The sequence below is a fragment of the Notothenia rossii genome (assembly GCF_949606895.1).
Source record: "Notothenia rossii genome assembly, chromosome: 3".
In the NCBI taxonomy this organism is placed as follows: domain Eukaryota; kingdom Metazoa; phylum Chordata; class Actinopteri; order Perciformes; family Nototheniidae; genus Notothenia; species Notothenia rossii.
Genome location: NC_136901.1, coordinates 6131856 through 6154109, shown reverse-complemented (window position 1 = coordinate 6154109; position 22254 = coordinate 6131856). Strand labels below are relative to the sequence as shown.

General features: G+C 42.5%; 2 protein-coding genes across 2 annotated transcripts; both read right to left on the bottom strand.

The window, feature by feature from the left end:
- Positions 1-250: 250 nt before the first annotated feature.
- Positions 251-4796, bottom strand: cnppd1 (cyclin Pas1/PHO80 domain containing 1). The gene is made up of 8 exons (XM_079668354.1): positions 4619-4796; positions 3784-3886; positions 3101-3182; positions 2875-2995; positions 2570-2698; positions 2419-2480; positions 2193-2310; positions 251-2105 (listed from the first exon to the last, which is right to left on the bottom strand). The coding sequence occupies exons 1-8, from the start codon at positions 4679-4681 to the stop codon at positions 1497-1499; spliced, it is 1287 nt and encodes a 428-aa protein (XP_079524480.1). The 5' UTR covers positions 4682-4796; the 3' UTR covers positions 251-1496.
- Positions 4797-5052: 256 nt separating this feature from the next.
- abcb6a (ATP binding cassette subfamily B member 6 (LAN blood group) a) lies at positions 5053-13104 on the bottom strand. Its single transcript, XM_079671959.1, has 21 exons — positions 12965-13104; positions 12755-12874; positions 11794-12317; positions 10792-10932; positions 10109-10295; positions 9772-9864; positions 9471-9663; positions 9273-9394; positions 9076-9185; positions 8923-8988; positions 8064-8189; positions 7873-7949; positions 7717-7780; positions 7537-7622; positions 7384-7441; positions 7196-7300; positions 6801-6975; positions 6598-6710; positions 6411-6505; positions 6265-6333; positions 5053-6188 (listed from the first exon to the last, which is right to left on the bottom strand). The coding sequence occupies exons 3-21, from the start codon at positions 12307-12309 to the stop codon at positions 6029-6031; spliced, it is 2556 nt and encodes an 851-aa protein (XP_079528085.1). The 5' UTR covers positions 12310-12317; positions 12755-12874; positions 12965-13104; the 3' UTR covers positions 5053-6028.
- Positions 13105-22254: the final 9150 nt, after the last annotated feature.

Below are 22254 nucleotides of genomic sequence, written 5' to 3'. Positions count from 1 at the left end.
GGAATCCATTGGCCTGGCGCCTGTCATCTCATATCCCAAAATGTGCCACCTTTTACTGGCTTCAGTAGAGAGTAGCACACCCAAGATGGAAGCTTCTGGCATAAGATTAATCCTTGAACTGTTTGACAAATGATTTATTAACACCGGCTATGTCAGAAATGTAAGTAAATGTCAAAGCTTCATAGACTAAATGTGTTACAGAGGCTGTGATCTCAGATGACAATGTTGTTAAAAGATGATTCACAAAATGTCCCAAAGAAATGCATTCTTTATTATTTCTACAGATTTGTACAATATTTGCATTTTACACCATGTACAAAATTAAAGGACTTCGTGCTGTATCAAATTCCGATGTCCAGAGCGATTTTATCGAAGTATCAATTACAAAGTGAATGTCCTGGGGGACTGTGTATAACTGTACATGAGAAAAAAACGGATTTTTCACATATTCCTCCGGTGTTCAAAATACACACACTGCTCTTATAGCGGAGTGAAATGTCCTGTTGCAGTGAAAATGGAGCCAGATGTGCAAAGTTCAGACTGCATCAACAGAGAAACACTTCTGCTAGCTTGTAACGTTCTATTCAAAATGTTATCTTCAGAAGCACCCGGCAGATATTGCGTCCATGAAACCCATCGTATGTATACACTTCTCCCATGTAGGCTAATCTCTTGAATGTGGCTACATGACCCTGTTACACATGGCGTTAAGGTTGTGTGATATCCTGTTGCTATATAGAATCTGGAAGGTTTATAAGCTATAAATGACCAGAATAAGGTACACTGAGGTATGGAGACGTTGCATTTAAATGGTCTTTTTCCTTTCTTTGACGCTTCCTCTTGAATAAAAGGGGAGAGTTTATAAAGATGGGAGACAATTTGTTTTACAAACTAAGTCAAATCTGGTTTATAAAATCAGTGTTTGATGTAGAGCTCCCGTTGCATACATGACAAATAGATGGTAAAACTAGGCAAATATGGATAAGCAAAAGTAAAACTGCTTTAATCCCTTCTTCTCACGGAGCAAATTTAAAATAACAACTCAACTTTCAGATACGCTGCGAAACCTCCGAACACTTCCATGAACTTGCCTAGTAACAAGCAGCCTTAATATAATAACTCAAAACACCACACCCATCACAAAGGCCCTGTATCACCACCTGGCAGATCTGAACTTCCAAACAATATTAAAAAGCTTAGCAAAACAGTTTGGTTGCAGCCAATGAAAAACAAACTATCCTGCATTTAAAACCGGTTGCAGAGAACTAAGGGAACACTATGGCATTTTACTTATGGCAAAGGTATTCTGCAGTGCTATGCTGTAAGTGAACTTCCACCACCTCACTCCTACTGTGCCTCACACCTCTCTCCTTTGCACCTGTATTCTAGATCTGGAAAAGTAAACAAAAACCTGACGTCAAACAGTCATGAGTAGAATGCTGGTTTCATTTCCAGAGTCCGTCACCACAGGTCCACGGCAGCCACATTTCCTGTCACTACCCGGGCATGAGCAGAGCTTGAGCTTTATCGACAGGCAGCATAGTCTCTGCAGGACGACAGGGTCCCGGCTGTAGAGGGGGAAACAGGCGAGAGTTCAGACCCGGCTCGGCCCCCGCAAGGAGCCACGACGCATGGTTATCAAGGGGGCCGTGAGGAAAGACTGTTGAGGTGTTTCTAAGCCCGCACTCGAGACGAGGAAGGGACGCCAGACAGCCGGGACAGAAGAAGGACACAGGAGACCAGGTCTGGGGAGGACCAGGATCAGTTTCAGGATGTATGTGACCCATTGAGGCGAGGAGGGACCCCCAGAGACACAACACTGACGTCTGGGAGGTAACAGGTGGTGGACTGTGCTCTTCTTCCTGGTTGATTCCAAGTGTTCCGGTCTGGCGGTTGTCACTCTTGTTAGCGAGAACACAACAGGGGAGGCGCGGGGCTGCAGGAGAAGCTTTCTCATTGAGGTCGGGGGTCTTGAGGTCTGGGATAATGTCAGCTGGACGCAGGGCCTGTCCGCTCCTGGAGAGACTGAGCTGGTGGAGCACGGCGCTGGTGGCGATGAGGCCGGCAACACTGGTCAGATACACCAGGCCGAGCATACAGGACACCTGGAGACACAATCAATACGGGTTTACGATACAAACATCTCAAGCGTACATATCACCCCAGCTGCTTTGAAACAAACTCCCTCCCACCTTGGTGAAGTGCTGGCAGATGGCTGCGAGGGCTTGGCTCCAGGCTGAGTGTTCCAGAAGCACACAGAGGTCGGTGTAGGTGAACCAGCCGCGCTTCATTCCCTGCCGCTCTGCAATGCTGCGGATACAGAAATAGTGGTTACGCCAGAAACAGCGCTCAAACTCAACACGGAAACCGTCTATAATGTCAAAACTGTAGCGCAGGTTGAAAGAGAAGACTACCAACCTGGTTTCCACTTGACTTAGTAAATCAAATAAGTCATTTGGCTCCGTGAAGAGGCTCCACTCCTATAAGATATTACACAATGGTTGAGACGGAGAACTTGACCCACACATGCACGTAAGGACACACCACGTAGAAATGCCAACACACTCACGATGGCATTCAAGAAGTTCATCTCCAGGTTATTGACCGTTTTCACGTCCAGCTTCCCAGCTGCTCCCCACTCGTCGTTGAAAACCTCTTCTTCCTCTCCTTCGTCATACAGGTACTTGCTGGCAACCATCTTATTCAGAGAGATCAGTGGCTTTGTTAATGCATTATCCTATTTACATGATTAATTCAAGATACCAGAAGCAGAATGACGACAGCACGTATTAAACTCCATTCGGAAATGAGCAGTGCCCATGCCAGATATCACAGTGACACATTTGGATTGACCCTTGACCCCAACACAAATACCATGGAGATCAGGAAGAGGTCAGAGGAGGAGATCTTTTGTAGGTATTCAGGGTTTCTATGTCGGAGCCTTTCAATGTAAACAAGAGCCAGCATCATGGCACACGGAGAGATGCAAGCTTCCCTGCAGCAGAAAATAGAAACGTTTTTATGAGGTTTGACTGGGGCAGGGCGCAGGGCCAAACTCACTGCCTGTAGCAAGGCACCATCTATGCATAGAAGGACAAACCTGGAAACATGTGCAGCATATTTCTTCTGGAGCTTTCTGATGGGGCTTGGCGCAGACTTCTGGAAGATTTCCACAGCGATATCTGGCATCACAGAGAGTATGAAGACAAAGTTAACACAACAGTGGTGGAATGTAACTAACTACATTTACTGAAGTGTTGTTCTTAAGTAAAAACACATTTACAAATTTAGTGACTAGTTACTTCTTAATACAAAAATATAAAGTATAAACGTTAAGCTACCTAGTTGTAGATAAATCAAATAAACCCCACTTTCCTTTAGTGGAACATTGAAGTGACGAACACATTAATGCACCAATAATTATCAGTCATTCAAAATATATAGTACTTGAGTTGGCCATTCAGCATTGTGAGTACTTTTGACACTTTAAGTATAATTTGATGCTAATACTTAAACTGTAGCTAAGTATTTTTACACTGTAGTATTGCTACTTTTAAAGTGAATCCTTTTGGGGACTTCTTCCACCTCGTGTACTATCACAATCTATTTGAGTTTTTAATGTATTGTGTACATGTCGCAACAATTTCACAGATGTCCTGACATTGATAATAGCAAATCTGCCAAACACGCCTTGCACAGGAAGTATTTATTATTGAGGTGTGCCAGAGAGGAGCTCAGTCAGTTATGTACCAACATCGTTAAAAAAGCTCATATTGAACTCACCTGTAACAGGGCAAGAGAGGGCATCTAAAGAGATGTCTTTGTCCAGACCATAGTACAGGCGCTTCCTCACTCTGTCTGTCAGCCTCTGGTGTCCAGGAAGGAACTGCAACACAACAGCATGGACATTACAAAAAGCAATGATTAGGGGAACTAACGTTAAACAGGTAGAATATTAGTAAAGTTAATTAAAACACTCATTAACGGAGTAAATAACATCCTACTTTTACATTTTGTTAGCTGTAATTGGCCCTTCGTAGTGTTTATTTGACAGTAAGTCTACAGATTTGTATCCGTCAGTCAACTATTATATATTTTTACTTTATAGTTCTGTTATATTGTCTATTTAGAGACGTTTATATTTGAGGTTTGTTTACTTTCTAATATTTTTATTTCTCAAATGATGCGCAAAGCCTTATTTTAACCTGCTGCTGCTGTTACGAAAAAGTACACATCTTACATCTTATCTTATTTATCTTTACCCAGTTCTCATTATACCCACATGTTTACAGGAAGTGTGGCACATACGCCATATTGTTTAACATTAGCTGTATGCTAAGCTAACGCTAGGCCTGTAGATTGTCAACAGGCGCAAAATGACAGTAGCTAACAAAGTGCTTGTCGTTTAGAGCTTGGTTTTTTTATGAATGTTTTTAAACGACACATTGTTCAGGTGAAATAAGAAATAAGAAACAATTTAATCAAACTAAATCAAAGCTATGTTACCTAATGTCCCCGGTCAGTGTATTATGAGGAACAAAATGTTACCAGCTGACAGAAACTAATGCGCCTAGCTTTAGCTTCCGTACTTTGTTGACCGAGCAACTCGACAACATACCGTAAACTCCTGGAAGTCCGAGAACTGAAATGTCTTCTCGTTGAATAAAGCGTCGAAATCCATATTGACTATAGATTATACATTAGTCCACTGAATGTTGAAGAGACGACTGTGTTTGGCCTCCGTCCGTCTGACAAGGAGAGCCCGAATAGCAACACGCCCCGACCCGGGACACAGAGGCAGCGTCGAGCAATGCCGCCATCTTGTGGAGATACTCTGGTACTGCAGTGTAAAAACAGCCACACATATTGACAGGGAGATATCTGAAGACTATCTGTCAAATACACACTAGAAAGGGCCAATTACAGTAATCAACATTTAAAAGTAGGATATTATTTACATTAAGTGTGCATGGAATAGCATATTCAATTAAATAGTGATTGTAAAAGGTATGAGGGATATTCTCAAAATAACTGGTACATTTCAGACTGGAATACATGGAAAATACATTTTATTTTTTACAAGTAAAATGAGCAATACCTTATGTCACAAAGATATACAACATTGCAAATTCTTATTTCGAAATTGTTTATATGGCTGCATTTATATATAATAAATGAAGTGAAAATAATGGTTGGTATTATAACTGCATTATCTATTAAGTTTGATCTTTTTCACAGCAGATCATTTGACTTTATGCAGAAGAAGCAGCTATGACGGATATCTGAGGTTTAATATCCATGTGCCAGCTCTTATTGTCTGCATCACTTTATATGTAAATGAGCCAGTCTAAAGTCAGTTCTTTAATAAAAGAAATCACAGGTTCTGTAATGTTCAATATTCCTTAACCCTTAAGACGAGCAACACACCTCACTTTAGTTTAGTGATCAAGAGTATAAAGACGCTTGCACATAAAAAAGTATCACTTACATTTAAATAACAGCAGAGCTCACATATCGAAAACCTAAAACAAAGTAATATAATAAATAAAACCAAGCTGAAAAAATTCCCTATTGACAGCTCATTTACATATCATTCACCCCTATTTCTTGCACCTCTCCCTTTATATCTTTAAATAGTGTATATCAGGACTTAGATTAAGAAAATATGTTTTAAATGAGTCAGCATAAACCGAAAAAATTCATGTCTAACATATAAAAATAAAGACAATGTTAAAAGATGGCAGCAGGAGGGCTTTTAAATGTAATGATATCTTTAAAAAAATATGTTAAACATTGAAACACTGGGAGTTACCCTGATGAATGCATGAGTCTTAATGCACTACTTTTCATTACGTTTGGAAATAATAATTCAGGACGGATTTCATTTATAATAATTGTACCTTTTGGGGGTATAAAAATCATTTGGACACCACCAGATCGTGTGCGCCGCCTCAGTTTGGTGAATGCACCTTCTCTACTCTCAAGTACACTTTCAGTTTGACTCCGTAATAAAAACTCAAAAGCACATTCAGTGACCGTGGTGGTCTACAGAGGTGGACGGCGGCTGCATTTTTTCAGACTTGAGGTCTTTGGCTTCTGTGTCTGACGAGGAGTCGCAGTCCTGGGCCTGCTGCTGGTTCATCCACATGTCAGCGTACAGGCCTCCCTTAGCCAGCAGCTCCTCGTGCCTGGGAGGGAGAGAAGGTGTGTCACTTCAAGTTCAAACAGATCGTGAGGGTGAAAGTGAGAACATTTCACACTCACCGTCCTCGCTCGGCGACCCGGCCGTCCCTGATAACCAGAATCTGGTCCGCTGCGATTATAGTGGACAGCCTTTAACAAAGAAGAAGGGGTTAACTCAACCTTTTGAAACAAATTAAAAACACTTCTACAGCTCGTGCATCTCTTACCTGTGAGCTACGACAACTGTTGTTCTGTTGGTACAGACTTTATTCAGCGAGGCCTGGATGTTGCGTTCTGTCTGTGTGTCCAGAGCAGATGTGGCCTGCAGAGAGACATTCATCGACATAACTTGGACTGTAGGAATATTTCCCAAGGCTTCAATATTTATTTTAAATGTTTATTTTGTAATCTCACCTCGTCCAGGAGTATGATCTGTGGGGCTTTGAGGATGGTTCTGGCGATGGCCACCCTTTGCTTCTCTCCTCCACTCAGCTTCAGACCTCTTTCACCGACCTGTGTTTCATAACCTGCCAGCGAAAAAAAATCACAATCAGGCAAATACGGCAAAAAAAAAAACGCACAGTTACTAAATACTTGATACATTATCTTTGCGTTACCTTCAGGGAACGTCATAATTTTGTCGTGTATATCAGCCGCGGCGGCCGCCTCCTCCACCTCCTGGTCGCAGGCGGAGATGCGGCCGTAGCGGATGTTGTTCCTGATGGTGTCGTTGAACAGCACGGTGTCCTGGGGAACCACACCGATGTGAGACCGCAGAGAGGCCTGCTTCACCTGAGAGTGAATAAGACGTATTCATCACTAGTCCAACGAGAGCAGTTAGATGCCTTATCATTTAGACCTGCTACTTAGCGCCGGTGATACTATTCAAGCTGTGTCTGATTATCATGTTAATATTAATGCATCACAGAGGCACTGCTTGAACTCCAGAAGTATATGCTTTGATCATCCTGTGCCTAATTGCACTTGTAATTATGTTTCCATGTTCGTTTACTTTTGATATGTCCTGCCCGTCGATGCTAATGGAGCCTCCCTGAACGTCATAGAAACGGAAGATGAGTCTCATGATGGTGCTCTTCCCTGAGCCGGACGGTCCCACCTGGGGAGGTTCAGAGGAAAAGACAACAGTCTCACTTTGCTGTACGAGTGAGTGGGTCATTTAGAAATGAAGTGGTTCCTTACCAGGGCAACCGTCTGTCCTGGGAGCACGGTGAAGGACACATCCCTGAGGATCTCCTTGCTGTGCAGAAAGAGGGTTGGAACATTCAAACTAAGTCATCTACACACTGTATTACATCATGAAACAACATGCCGTCATATCGAGTGGGAACCAACCCGTTTACGTAGCTGAAGTAAACGTTCTCAAACTCCACTTTTCCCTTTTTGTATTGAAGACTTCCTGCATTCATTACATCCTTCACCTGCATGACAGAGCAAGTACAGAACATGTCAAACAAAAAGGTGGATAACAAAACAGGAAAACACAAAACAGGCATGGTCCGGTCTGAAATGTACCTCTTCGTCCTCTTCGAAAAGGTCAAACATGCTCTCCATGTCAATGAAAGAGTTCTGGATCATTCTGGAGAAGAAGAAAATGGAGCCAACCGTTTACGACAACCTTCACCATGGATGGGTTTTCGGCACGGTGCGTTCAAAGACTTTTCTTCTTACCTGTAGTAAGTACCAAACCAGTTGAGGGGGGTGTACAGCTGGATGATGTAGGTACCAAAGAGAACAAAGTCTCCAACCTAGAATAAAATGATTGTTATTCTTCCCTTCTAATCCGTAAAAGACAAAACAAAGTCATAATTCGGAAGTGATTCAAGAATATATATAACGGTTTCCCTGGATGTGGTCGGTACCTGAAACTTCCCCTCCGTCACAAAGTAGGCGCAGAGCAGGGAGCCGGCCAGCAGGCCCGACCCGATGATGAGGTTCTGGGTTTGGTTGAGGAAGGCCAGCGACGCCTGGGTCTTCCACTCTGACACCTGAAGACAGGAGGAGGAAGACCTTCAGAACCAGGACTGCATGGACTGGGTATACATGTAATAATGGATGCCTATATGCTGCACATTAGCTGGTAAACAACTAGATCAGTGCTTCTCAAACTTTTTTATACCAAGGAGTCGGACCGCTAAAAAAAACACTCGCGGACCACTTAACTTCACAAATATCTAAAATCACATCGTTTTTCTAGAACAGATTACAAATCGCCTGAAAATGGTACAAACAAGTGGCAACATGTGTGATGAAGGTGTTGCGCTGGGCTATACCATGCAATCGAAAATGAAACTTAACCTCGCTCCATTGCGGAGATATTCCAGCGAGAGTGCGGAAAACTTCAAATGTATTTATTTATTTCAAATGTGAAATTGTACCAATATACTCACGGACCACTAGGGGGCGCTTTGAGAAGCACTGAACTAGATTATTAAATGTTCTGTAATGAAAATAGCATCATTCACAAGTGGTATATCCATGTTTTCCTATAGTCTTTGTTTTGAAACGTATCTTGCCGTAAAAAAAAAAATCATATTTCAGAGTTTGGGCATCTGCCGTTTTGAACATACAGCAGTGAGAATATCAAATGGATTATCATCCCATTGTAAAATACTGGATTTAAATCAACCTGCAAATGGATTTTATTGAATGAATCCTCTCCTTCCTGAAAGCAGCGATGACTAAGCGCAGGCTAAATGTTTCGATGGAAACTCCACTTGCCTGATATTGCAAGATGGCGTCCTCAAAGCGGCTGACCTCATAGTTCTCTGCATTGTAGTATTTCACCTGTGGAACAGATCAAATAAGAACAAAAAAGTTGACTTTTTCTGGAATCATTTGACAATAACTGACTATAAAATGTTTTTCTTGTACCGTCTCAAAGTTCAACAAGGAGTCCACAGCTTTGCTCTTAGTTTTGTTGTCCAGCTGGTTCATCTCTCGCCTGTACTTGGTCCTCCACTCAGTGATGATGATGGTCAGAGCTGGGAGAAATATAAACCGGCAATAAAAAAACCTTATGGGGAAAATGTGTAGTTTTTAGTAAACATACAGAATTTGAAATAGCTTACTGAGGTACAGGGCCATGCAGACGAACACGATGAGGCCGAACCAGGCGTTGAAATACGTGATGAAGTAGATGATAGAAATGATAATATCAGCGAAGGTTGGGAGGATGCTGAACACTATGTAGCTGTAGGGAACATCAAAGAGTCAGTAAGTCGTTCAAATTGAAGGAAAAATAATGGGTCTATTTCTGGCCATCGTACCTGAGGAGGCTGTTGATGGAGGACGTGCCGCGGTCGATGCTCCGCAGAACGTCGCCTGTTTTGCGGCCCAGGTGCCAGCGCAGGGAGAGGGAGTGCAGGTGGCCGAAGAGACGCACCTGCACCACGCGGTTAGTGAACTGCTGCACCCGGATCCACAGGAAGGAGCGCAGGTTACTGACGAAACCAGAGGACCCTGGGAAGAGGCGGAGAGAGCGGCGTGGTCACACCCCATCACTACCCCCACGTTGGAGTGTGCTTAGAGACAGAACATCAATGCATGAGTGGTCTGAGTGGCTCCTACCTGCACCGCCACCCTGCAACAGCTTCAGCAGGACATAAATACACACTGTGGTGGCCAGAGTCCTCCAGCTGCTGCCATCAGTCAGCTCATTCACTGAGAAGGAGACCAGAGAAAAGCAAAAGTCAGGTGTTTGGCTTGAAGACAAGGGAGGAACTTGGAATCGTGTTTTTATTTCATCTCATCCCACATCCTGAGGAACTTTGTCTGCAAGCTACCATCTCTATTTTTTAACATTGGTACGTTTCTTGAGGCATGACATCAAACTGAATTTAAAGGAATAACACCATTAGCTTGTTGTTAGCTTGTTGCAGCTCTGAAATAAACACCAATGACTCACCAATATTCTTGTAGTAAATGGGAACAAAGACGTTAATGGCTCGCTCGAATCCAAGCAGCGTGAGACAGAAGAGGACCAGCATCTGGAGGAAGACGTTTCCTCGGGGCCACATGTAGGGCACCAGCAAGCGGGCCTTCTTGGTGAAGCCCTGCCAGGTGGACTGGTTTGGTTCTCCGCCCAGCAGGCTCTGAGATACACAAACATATTAAATACTCTACCGGACATGATTGAAAAAAAGGAAGAAATGAACATTGGTGCAAGAAGTATTCATATATTTTACTTAAGTATAAGTAGTAATACCTCAGTCTACATACTCCACTTTAGGTTAAGTACAGAAGTTACTATCCGAATGTACTCAAAGGATAAAGTATGCAGAATCCAGTCATAAAGTTAAAAGTAAAAAATATGTTGTTATGCATTAAAGTGTATCATCCTATGTTGAAAATGTTTCTATTTGTTATGTTTTGGACCAAACTGTTATTCTGTAACAGTATAAAGTGCAGTATTTCACTCTGAAATTGGTGTAAAGTATCTTAAAATGGGAATACTCAATTCAATTACTTTAAAGTTTTACTAGTTGAATTCCACCACTAGACATTGAATGCAAATCAAAGAGCAAATTAGCATATGAAATACTCTACACAGGAATTGCTCAATATAAAAGTGATTTAAGTGTGTGCTACCTGTGGGTCGGTCTCTACGTCCCGCTCATCCTCGTTTATCAGTAGCATGTACGGTTTCCGTGGCAACCCCGGAGCTTTGAGACCAATGAAGAAGAGCAGCCCGGTGCCGCTGTAGCGCAGCAGCCACAGGGCAAACTGCACCTGGGGGTCAAATAAAACACAACAGATTTAATCAGCATGTATTGAACAGATGTCAAAACAGCTTTTTAATAATACAAGTACTCTATTAAATGTGTCTTTAATAAAACACATAGACCAAGCCTCTGAGTCATTTACATCAACATGTCTTTTCATAAAAGTTACTGTAATAACACTTATTCTAGGTTCATTTTAAAAAGGGGGTTTAAGGGTTAACATTCAATTGAGTAAAGCACAGTATACACAGTTTATGGAGGTATGAGTACATTTTTGCTAAACAATATTTAAAACTAAAGACAGGTTAAATAATAAAAATACATATGTGTCAATGCTTTCACTTAGATAACCAGGAAGTCGCTGACTCAGAGTGGGAGGTGCAATATGATTGGTTAACAGTGTAGCTTTTAGGATCTGAAAGTCAGATTGAACGATGACTCAGCAAAAACGTGGCTCTAGTCCTGCTCACTCACATCAATGTTGTGCATGTTTTGCCAGCCTGAACCAATACCGGCTCAGCTAGCAGAGCAGCAGGAGTGTCTGACACACCTTCATTTATTCTAAAAATAATTAACTGACCTTTGTCCCTATGGACTGTTAAAGTACACAACATCAGACGTATAAAATATTACAGAAGTGATTTATTGCATTATGATGAAAGAAATTAACAAATAACTGAATAGATAGCGATGTAAAAAACATGTGACACGCTGGTACAAAGGAGAGCAGAGAAGTAAAACATAGGATCTATATGCAGTTCATAACATATAGATCATATTCAGTCTGAACATAGTATACAACTAGTGACTCAAATCTCTTTTTCTCCAACATATGGTGAAGCTGATGTGGCATTTGGCGTCTCCTCACCTGTTGCTGATTGTTCTCCATCCTCCACCACCAGTGAGGGCTGTACCAGGACACGAAAGCCAGGTTCTCCGCAGCGAAAGCCACGGCCCAGAACAGCAGCAGGGCCGCACTGTGGCCCCTGGTCCGGTCCATCAGCAGGGCCCGACGCCTCTCCACCCTCAGCAGGGCTATAGACCAGGCCCAGCCCAGCGCAGAGAAGCAGCCGTACAGCACCACGTACCCCGGGAGCTCCCCCCCACTGGCCGCCCGCCACACCATCAACCCCAGGAACTGGAGCAGCAGGAGGCCGGAGACAAACTGCTGGAAACCGTAGAGACGGGAGCGCGGGATGAATTTAGGTTCCATCGATGTGCCATACTTCTGGTAGAATATGCAGTGGAGGGTGCCGAGGAAGAAGGCGATGGTTAGCAGGATGGTGGGGACCAGAGTGAAGTAGAAGCAGGGGGAGATGCCTTCATCCACCCAGGTTAGGGAGATGGAGGAATTGGCTTCGCAGTAGCTGTGCATGAACACCATGGCTGCAGCTGTGGAGGAACAGGCATTATTTTCCTTAGATATAGCTGTTTGCATCTCACAAATATACACAAGCAGTATTTATTCCACTGTACAGTATTTCATTTTACATTCTGTTGTTGTTTATCTTGTTCTATTTGACATGTATATACATACTCCTGCATTCACTGGTATTGTATTTGACATGAATATAGTTCACTTCTCATGCATTACTTGCAAATTGGTCATGTTTTATTGTATTATGTCTAATATATATTCATGGTGACTGTTGGAGGTGCCTGGGACTTAAGATTTTCATTCCCCTAACTTCACTGTAGCTACTTTGCATATGACAATAAAGCCTTTGAATCTTGAATGAAGAAATAGAAAAACTAACAAAGAAAAAGGCACCACGAGAAGCATGTCTTTCAGAGGCTCTACACATACAGTTATTTAGCTGTATATTTACCTTAATGACCAGGAGCTTGCTGTCCACTTCACAGTCGATGCTAACACTCCAGTGTCAGTAACAGAGGTTACTGAACAAGTCCACTCAAAGAGGTTAGCTGCTAGCTGTTAGCTTTGTCGGCTACACAGTTTCAACACAAAATACCGATTATAACAAGAAAGACTGGGAAGAGTATAAGAAATACATAGAAATAATTCTGTCATCGCTTACATCTACAGTCTGTACTCATGTTGTGAGCGCTGTTGTCCTTGTTGCGTGCATGTTAAACAACACCCATCCATGACTCGGCAATCGGTGCTTTATGAAACTGGGGTTTGACTGCATGGTCTGCGGCTGAGCGGCACTCAGCGCCCTCTGGTGGTCAAAACCAGACATGACTCATGGAGGCAGGAAGGGACAAACATGGACACAGTTTGAAAAAAATGAAGAAATTAACATTGGCGCAAGAAGTATTCATATATTTTACTTAAGTATAAGCAGTAATACCACAGTATACATACTCCACTTTAGGTTAAGTACAGAAGTTACTACCCGGATGTACTCAAAGTATAAAGTACTCAATATGCAGAATTGGTCCATTCCCAACCATTTTTCATAAACGTACATGATTTAAAAACATGTTTTTGCATTAAAGTGTAGCATCCTATGTTGAAAAAAAAATCTAAAATGTTCCTATTTCATATTTTTTGGACCAAACTGTTATTCTGTAACTTGTGTAGTGGAGTAAAAAGTACAGTATTTCCCTCTGAAATTGGTGTAAAGTGTCTTAAATGGGAATGCTTGATTAAATTACGAATACTTTTAAGTTTTAATAGTTGAAAATCACCACTAGACATTAAATGCAAATCAAAGAGCAAATATAAACCTTAAACTAAACCCAAACTTTGCAATGGTGATGTTGTAACCAATTCGTTCAGTGTTTTCCTTATTCTCAGTTAAAATTACATGTACATAATTAACCAAGTATCACTCTTATTCCATACAAAGGATGATGTTTATCTTTTTCAATGGATTGTATATAAAATGGTAAATGCAATCTAGAAAAATAAGAACGTGCAATGCTCCAAGGTGATCACTAGATGGAAATAAATACTAAGGAATAACCAGAGGAGGCAATGTATGAGCAATAGTTAAGAAAAGCTCCTTGAGGTTGTAAAAAAAAGAAACCTTGAGATGGAACAAAATGTTATATTATATATAGCATGATATAAAACTCTAACAGTGTGTCACTTGTACTGCTGTATTCAGTGAATGAGTGATTAATCATTATAGCAACATAACCAAAGTCATTTTAAAGTCACACGAACATAAAAAGGGTGTGTAAGTTTCCCATCAAACTGTAAATTCAGGATTTAGTACAAAGAAAGGAAGTGACTCAAAAGCCATCTGTCGCGTCTGTGCTTCCTGTGGGGATGAATAAAAGACACCAGGGTGTATGTATGTGCGTATGTACCTGCTTGTAAAGGGAAATAATGGGAAGCGTATCCTGATGGAGTGAATCAGAAAAGAGCTTACTTCCACTCACACTTGCACACACACACACACACAGGACACAGGCTGAGATGGAAAAGGGGTAAATCTTATCATTTAGAGCCTTCACAATGGGCATAAAGAGCTGCTAATCTGCTTCATCTCCCCGGCTCTTTTGTTGGAGTGGAAATGGACCTTCTGTCCATCGGCTGCATGTCACCCCGCTCCTTTGTCTCCCAGTGGATGTGATGGCCTGCCCCTCATCTCTCTCCTCTTCTGTGGGCGTCTCCAGCTCGATATACAGACTCAGCTGGAGCCCTGCTATAAGTCCTTTAGGTGTCTTCAATTCAATCCCACCTTTTCTCTCATTCTCATTTATGCTTCTTTGTCCACGTGAGGCTGCCTGACACATATGGATGGTAACAGGCGGGGATAAGACGGATCTGTATGCCAATATAATCCCTTGATTTAATACGAAAAGAATAGTGGTGGTGTTCGGAAAGCTACGTCCAATCTCATTAGTAATACTAAGGGCGATCAATATAGCTTTCGGTTGTGCTGAATGTAGTATTCACTGAAGGAGTGAGCTCGTGAATACAGTTCTTACCGGCGGCTCACGAGCAGATGACCTTTGACTCCTTTAATACTCGTGAATCTATTGTGTGGCTGTTGGATGAGCTTTCTCTGCAACAGCGCTGAGGAACCATCATCTTTCATTTACCATCTGAATAGAAGCTAATAAGCCATCGTTTTGTTATTCATGAATCATGTGCCATGAAAAGCAAGATTTTATTCTATCTCTCAGATATTTTGAAGGTATGATGCTACATCATATTCAGGCATGTCTCCAAAGTCTTTACTCATGCCACAGCTTCACACTACCGTACGTCTGTTTTTCAAGCTTATCTGCCAGATCCAAAGTCACAGACAGACTCTCCTGGAAAAGTATATGTGCCACGTCCTTGGTTAAGACATCTGGTCTACACTTGGCTGTCTGCAGGGGAATTCTCCATTCACAAAGTTTTCAACCTGTTTCATCATCCTGGTAGTGAATGGACCACCTAGAGTTTGTGTGCTGAGTAAAGGCATGTCTGGACTAACAGATTCTTCCTGTGAGGGGATAATAAAGAATTAAATGTTCTTACTTTTTGTAACCCAAGGCTTTTAACGTCTCAGCCCATGGGGTCGATGACCACCAGCGCTGGCGAGGGCTTTCCCCTCAGAGAGCCTCTCCACTCGGCTTGACATTGTGTCTCTGAGTCTGAGCTTGAACTGTGAGACCCCGGCCGCCCACTGAGAGATGTTCAGCCTCCTTCTCCTGCTGCGAAGAGAGCAGCGGCGGGGAGAGGGTCTCCTGTCAAACTGCTCTCGATAAACACAAAGGGACTACCCACAGCAGTCCTCTTCATAGACAGGAGATAGTCTGAGGGGAAAAGAGGGGATTTGGAGTAAGAAGTGAGAGGAGAGGGAGTGTGTGTGTGTGTGTGTGTGTGTGTGTGTGTGTGTGTGTGTGTGTGTGTGTGTGTGTGTGTGTGTGTGTGTGTGTGTGTGTGTGTGTGTGTGTGTACAAGATAACACAGATAAGAGAAGGCATATTGAGGCCCCAGTGTGTGGGTGAGTCTGTCACAGGTACACAGGGAGATAGGCCGAGGCAGAGAGGTATTGTTAACCTCACTTCAGACACAATGGACTGGAAAACTAGCAGCACCTATTTCCTCCACACACACACATTGGGCCTTTCTCATTTCACTCATTTCCCCTCCTCGACTCCTATCCTCGTGACTTAGTCCCGCCCACAGGAGATCCGAGCAGAGGAGCCGAGGAGGGGAACCGAGGAGAGAGGAGAGGAAGCAGCAGGCGGTTAGAGGAATGAGAACTCCTCTCCTCAGAGCGGTCATTTTAAAGAGACGTCCGTTAATGATGACAGGAGGCCCAGCAGCCCTCTGTCTGATGGACAGATGTGTTCATGACGACTTGTATGTTTACTTTTAATTCACTCACAGTGCGGTATGATGAGACAATAACAGGCTACAGATGTAGACATACACACACATAATTAAAGGTATATATATATTTATATAAATATATACAATTTCAGAATCAAACAAGTATGAGAGCACTCTCATAATAACGTAACACTATCAGAGACCCCTCTCTGGTCGCTACAATGAGGAAATGAAATTATGGGCCAACATTTTTATTTAGAAGTATTAAAAGTAAGCATAAAACACACACACACACACACACACACACACACACACACACACACACACACACACACACACACACACACACACACACACACACACACACACACACACACACACACACACACACACAGAGCTTTGTCTTTCATTTCTTTGTGTAAAAGCAGTCATTTACATGCCACACCTGTGATCTTGGAAATATCTTAGCTTCTACCACAAGAGGCAGTCTCTCATTATAACAATACCTGTTGCTGCCTGAGACAATGGGTATGCAGATAAACAGAAAAGAATGTAATGAAATTGCTAATTGTTAGTTTGTATGTTCTGCACAAGATGTCACAGGAGTATGATATAGGGAATTGAGAGGAAGAATATTAGGTTGTCTGCAATGCTGCACTCCAGACTTAAAGAGGCCCTGTAATGCTATTTTGCAGATTTCAATTTAGTACCTCAAACTTGCACTGCCACTATCCTTGCCCAGAGTCACACGTTCACACTTAAGAGTGATTTATCCTTAACAACTTTGAATAATGGAGTATGAAGTGAGAAGTCTTAAATGAGCTGGAAGTGCTGCCATGATCCTCCACCCAGAAGATTAGGAGGAGGCACCTTCCTGCATGAGCGGCTGTGCAGCCATGGAGCAGAGTGTCTCTTTCATCTCTTTCCTCTGGCCCCCGGGCTGATGGGTAAATGCGTTTGTGCATTACGGAGAGGGGAAGGCCATCCATCATGGCTACGTGTGTGTGCACCGTGTGTGCTGATTGTATGCAGGTAGCGTTGCTCTTCTCAAGGCTTTAGTACTTTAGTTTGGTTATGGAAGGGGAGGGGGAGGCCTTCCGGGTAGATGCAAGGCAGGCAGAGCATCTGGAGACAAGGACTCTCACTGGTGTCAGGCGGGGGCGGGTTATTTATTTGGTTGGGGGTCGTGGGAATCCTGGAAGCATCTTCTTGCTGATGAAGAACTGATGCTCTCAGACACATTGCGGTGCCATGGCGGTGTGTTTCGTGTCAGAGGCTACCTTTACAGCAGCAGATGTTGTCAGGCTGATTTGTGGGAAGGAATGCAATGAGAAACATACACTTATTTATATACTGTGCTGACACAAACAGAATATATCACTTCTTATTCATGAGATATGGGAGCTGGTTGTTTTTGACAGTCTCCAGTCACAACTCAGCAGGGGACACGCCTGTGCAGGAGGAACACTTATATTCTGTCTCCTTTGCAAAGTTTTTCAAGAAAATCGTATTTTGGACACAAATGGCTGGAAAATGCAGGTAAAAAAAAGCAGTGCAGAAGTGGATTTATATGCGCATAATTTGCTAAACCTTTTTGTATTTTTACTTCCATATAAAGGGAGGCAATCCACTCAATACAGAGGCGCCGAGAGCAGAAGCACTTCTTATTATTGGCAAGGAGCCGAGAGAGAGGCAGAAACTGTAGTTTGACCTGCTGAACTCACGCGTTTTTAGCATGCCAAGCTCTGTGGGGCTAGCGCGCAACATCACATGCTAATGCTATTCCTCTTGTTTACATTGAGTAAACTTAAGACCAACAAATCAGCCAAGGTGGGAGGACACATGGGAGTTAAACTTGTGAATTTCAAAAACAAGCGGATCTGTTCATGCAAAGCAGACACAGCCATACACATCAGTTGTTATGTCACACTCTTGTTGTTTTTCTCTCCCTGTGTGTGTGTGTGTGTTCATAGGAGAGGGCAGGTGGTGCCTAGCTCCCCCTGGTTCCATCCTCTGGGGTTTAATACTGTTACAAATAATCCCACGATGACGCCAAGTCCAAACAGTTTCAAAAAATAACGAGGGGATATTGATTTGAGTATTCGTCGGTGGATTCTGTTGCTTGTTTGTTGTGCTTCCCAGTGTGTATATAAAAGTGGGGCGCTGCGTCTTGGTGTGTGGCCTCGGTCACGGGAGGAAGGCCTTTTGTGCAGCTTGCTTATTCTACTACCAAGTGTTTACTCGACTCCCTGCCTGAGCCCCAGTGGCCTGATGCTGTTGTGTCTCCGAGGGCCCGAACTGTAGCTTGAGAGGGACTGATAAGCAAATTCAGCAGGCCCCCTTTTCCCCTCCCTGCTCTGTCTATGCACAACGATTGTTTTCTGTATTTTCACTGCTCTCTAAATCACGGCATGAATATTTCTGAAGCAACTGTAAAGTTCTCTGCCGAAAAACAAGGTGAACATGAAAGGGGATAAATCTCCAAAACACATTTACTGCAAATGTCTCATGAATCTACCGCCATGGCTGCATGCAGCGTGTGTGAGGAAGTGTGTGTGTGTGTATGTGGGGAGAAAGGGAGAAGGATTGCTAAGTTGGCGGTTTGAATGATGTTTACCTGGAGCTCAGCACAGTTGAATGAGGCTGTAAATCCGCTTTCTCCAGGGTACAGTTACTCAGAGCGCCACGGTGAAGAACTATCACAGAGAGAAGGATGTCACCACATTACTGACGCACACACACGCTATTTCTGCCTCCTACAAGGAATAACATATAACCCATGCCATCAGCAGCAACCCACTCAGAGGATGAGGATACAGAGCTGCAGCCCACATTAACCAAACACAGAGATCTCTCCTCTCACAGCTTCCTCGCTGCCGTGTAATCTCCCTCTGCCACCACACTCTCTACACACTGCTGAAGATGAAATCGCGAAAGCAGGGTAAAAAAGAAAAACTAAACTAGCAGCTACAAGTCCGTGCTATAGTGGAAATCAGTGTCTATATGTATGATGACTTTACTTTGTTTTAGGATCCAAATGTAAAGGGGCCCTATTCTGCTTTTTCCCTTGCCTGTAGTGTTTTATTTAGGTTTTTGTGCATTTAAATGGTGAGCAAAAATTCAAATCCTATATTTTTCTAGTGCTCCAACACATTGTACGTGATAAACTAAGGGGCGGGACATCTGTAAACGGATGTACAATCCCAAAAGAACCAATCAGAGCAGACTGGGCTCTGGTTTCAGACAGAGGGTGAAAAGAGGTGCTGCAGCACAGGCAGTTTGAGGAAACACACTTTAATTCTGAACATTAAAGCATGGAAACATGTCACAGTAGAGGCAATAAATACAAATATGAACCTGAAACTGATCATGATATTTCCCCACTTAAGCCCCAAGTCTGTTTTTCAGGTTTCAGGCTCGAAAATGACATTCCCCTGAACAAATGACCATATATTCCCTTCTAAAAGGGTTAAATTAATAATATTTTTTCTCAAAGTAATGATAAACCTGTGAGTTGGATGTAGAAAAGTCAGAATCAATATAGATGTTTTTTATTTTAAAGAAAATTCAGATTGAACATGGTAAAAAACTGTAAATTATAGTGTCCGTCCCAAAAATATTTTGTACTTGTACTTGTGAAAACTACCCTTGGATGATGATGGGTTAGTAGACTAAAAGCTTTAGGAATCCAAAGTACAACATATAATAAGTACCCTGTATCAAGATTGATGCAAAACAAGTGATATTTGACCTTTTTAGACAGATTTAGCAAAAAACCCTCTTCTGGGGCCATTTGGGAGGATTTTCCTTATCTCTGACCCCCCTTCTTCGATTTTGACATGTGACATTTCTTTCTGACCTAGAGCCAATAGAATCGAAGGGAAATCGTCCCGCACACACTCCTGTTAAAAAAAAGGTGGCGTCAATCTTGCTACAGAGCGTAGGAATGGCCTGCTCTACTATTTGAAAACAGAATTGCACTATTATTGCTTATAGATTATCAGAACATTTCAAAGGGGACACAGCCACATTGGATATTAACCTATGGATTAACTACATCATCGTTGTTATCGTTTTAATGCCATTGAAGACCAGTTTTGACCAGACAAAACCAAGGTAAGCCATGTTAGCGTTTTAGGCTACCTAGCGCCACTTGTTTTGATGTAGGTTTTTGTTGATAACGTCGCAAGTTTGTATCTTTTAGTGTTGGGGTGGGCACCGTTAGATTCTGTGTCTTTATGATCATAAACGATGTGTTGGATGTGCAGCTAGGATAAGTAATAAGGGAGCTAGGAGTGATTTTCGGTGCAGTAATAGCTTAGCATTTTTCGCTCGGGGCTAATTCAGAGGCTCACTGTTAGCATTGTGTGTTTTTTTGAAAAAAAAAATGAAAAAGATCAGTTAAATTAGTTTTTTCCCATTATATGGATATCAAATATTCATAGTTTATTCAATATTAAGGTTGCTTAGACGTTGTTTCCTGCAAATGACGCGATTTCGACCCCGGAACCGGGTCTGTGGGGCTTAAGAGGTTTTAATTGTTTTCCTCTCACCGCATTGTCCAACTTCATCAGAGGGGAAATGTGCCGGCTGCTCTGTAAACACACATTACTCGTGGAGCTAATTTGACTCAGATGCGGAGATTTATTTTGGAGAGCTGAGGAGGTTTGCGATGTTGGTTTTTTGAAGGGCAGAATCGTCAATTATTTTGGAACAGATGGGTCTCAAAGTGCAATGAATTTGATTATCGCCTCCATGGAATACAAAATGAAAAAGGCCTAATTTGAACAGAAAGTTATGAGGAGGCCTTTTCAATTCAACAACCTAGGAGAGGCATTCATGATTTTCCATGTCTCATTTTTCTTTCCTTCATCCACTTTAATGACAGTGAGTAAGTCATGATGGGCACAGCTTTTTATTTCAGCATGTTTCTCAAATCTTCGCCAGCTGAATTCCTAAAAGTGTTCTTTTTAATGTCATTGCTAATTGATCAATGAAATCCAACTTTCTTTTTCATTCTATTATCGACGCGCTTTTCCAAATACCAGGCCTAGCTCTGTTGAAGTGCTATCTATGACACATTTGGAGTAAAGAATTGTCTATGGTACGGCATCGAACAGACTATTACAGAAGATGTTTTGTTGCAGATCCTGACAACCTGTCAAGAATGATCGCTCCACTAACAGCCTTCCTTTACTCAGTAGTGATTGGCAGATATATTTTAAGCTTTTCTTACCTTTCAGGGTCAATAGTTGATGTTGATTAAGGTTTTCAGATCTGTTTTTGGAATGAGGTGGTTTAAAAAAGCACCAACACACTAATTTCAAACAGTTTCTAACTTAACATAATTTAAAAGACTTTGTTGAGTGTTCAAGAGAAGTTGTTCCACATAATGGGGGACCAGGTGTCACCAATCAGTGCTAATGGTAATCACACAGGAAGTAAGGCATCTAAAGGTGAGTCCCAAAATAAAAGAAGTTATCATTTATATAATATAGAGTTCCATTCAGCAGTAACTTAAAATCATAATTTATAAGCAGTGTTTTTACTGGTCCCTCACATCAACACCTTCACTCAAACTGAAGCAAACACTCAGGACAGATGGTTAGGACCCACTGCGAGGGGCCTCCTGCAATGCCTGATAACAAGTGTCTCGTGCTATATTGGGCAACCGTGACTGTAACCACAGCCTCAAGTGGAGCGAACAGGTGGCCCGCCTCACAGGACCAGTGGTCACGTTGCGTGTCCACAATGAAGGTTCAGTCACGAGGAAATGCTCCAGACACCATATGATGGCCTCAAAAAATATCAGAGGCTTCTGGGAAATCAAATCCGGAGCTCTGCAACTAAACTTCGCTTCATAAGGCGTAAGCTTCAGTCTACAGGGAGGGGCATCAAAACATGAAACAGAGCATTTGGCCCTGAAATTGCCCCTTATCATCCTCAGTATACTTAAATGTCCTCAGCTGCTTCACAATGACAAGAAAGCTGGCCTAGTTTGGGGCCCTGTATGGAGCTTCCCAATCATTTCCTCCATGTATTTGTGTTTCAGAAGCAGTATCTCATGTGGTGGGGAGATGATAA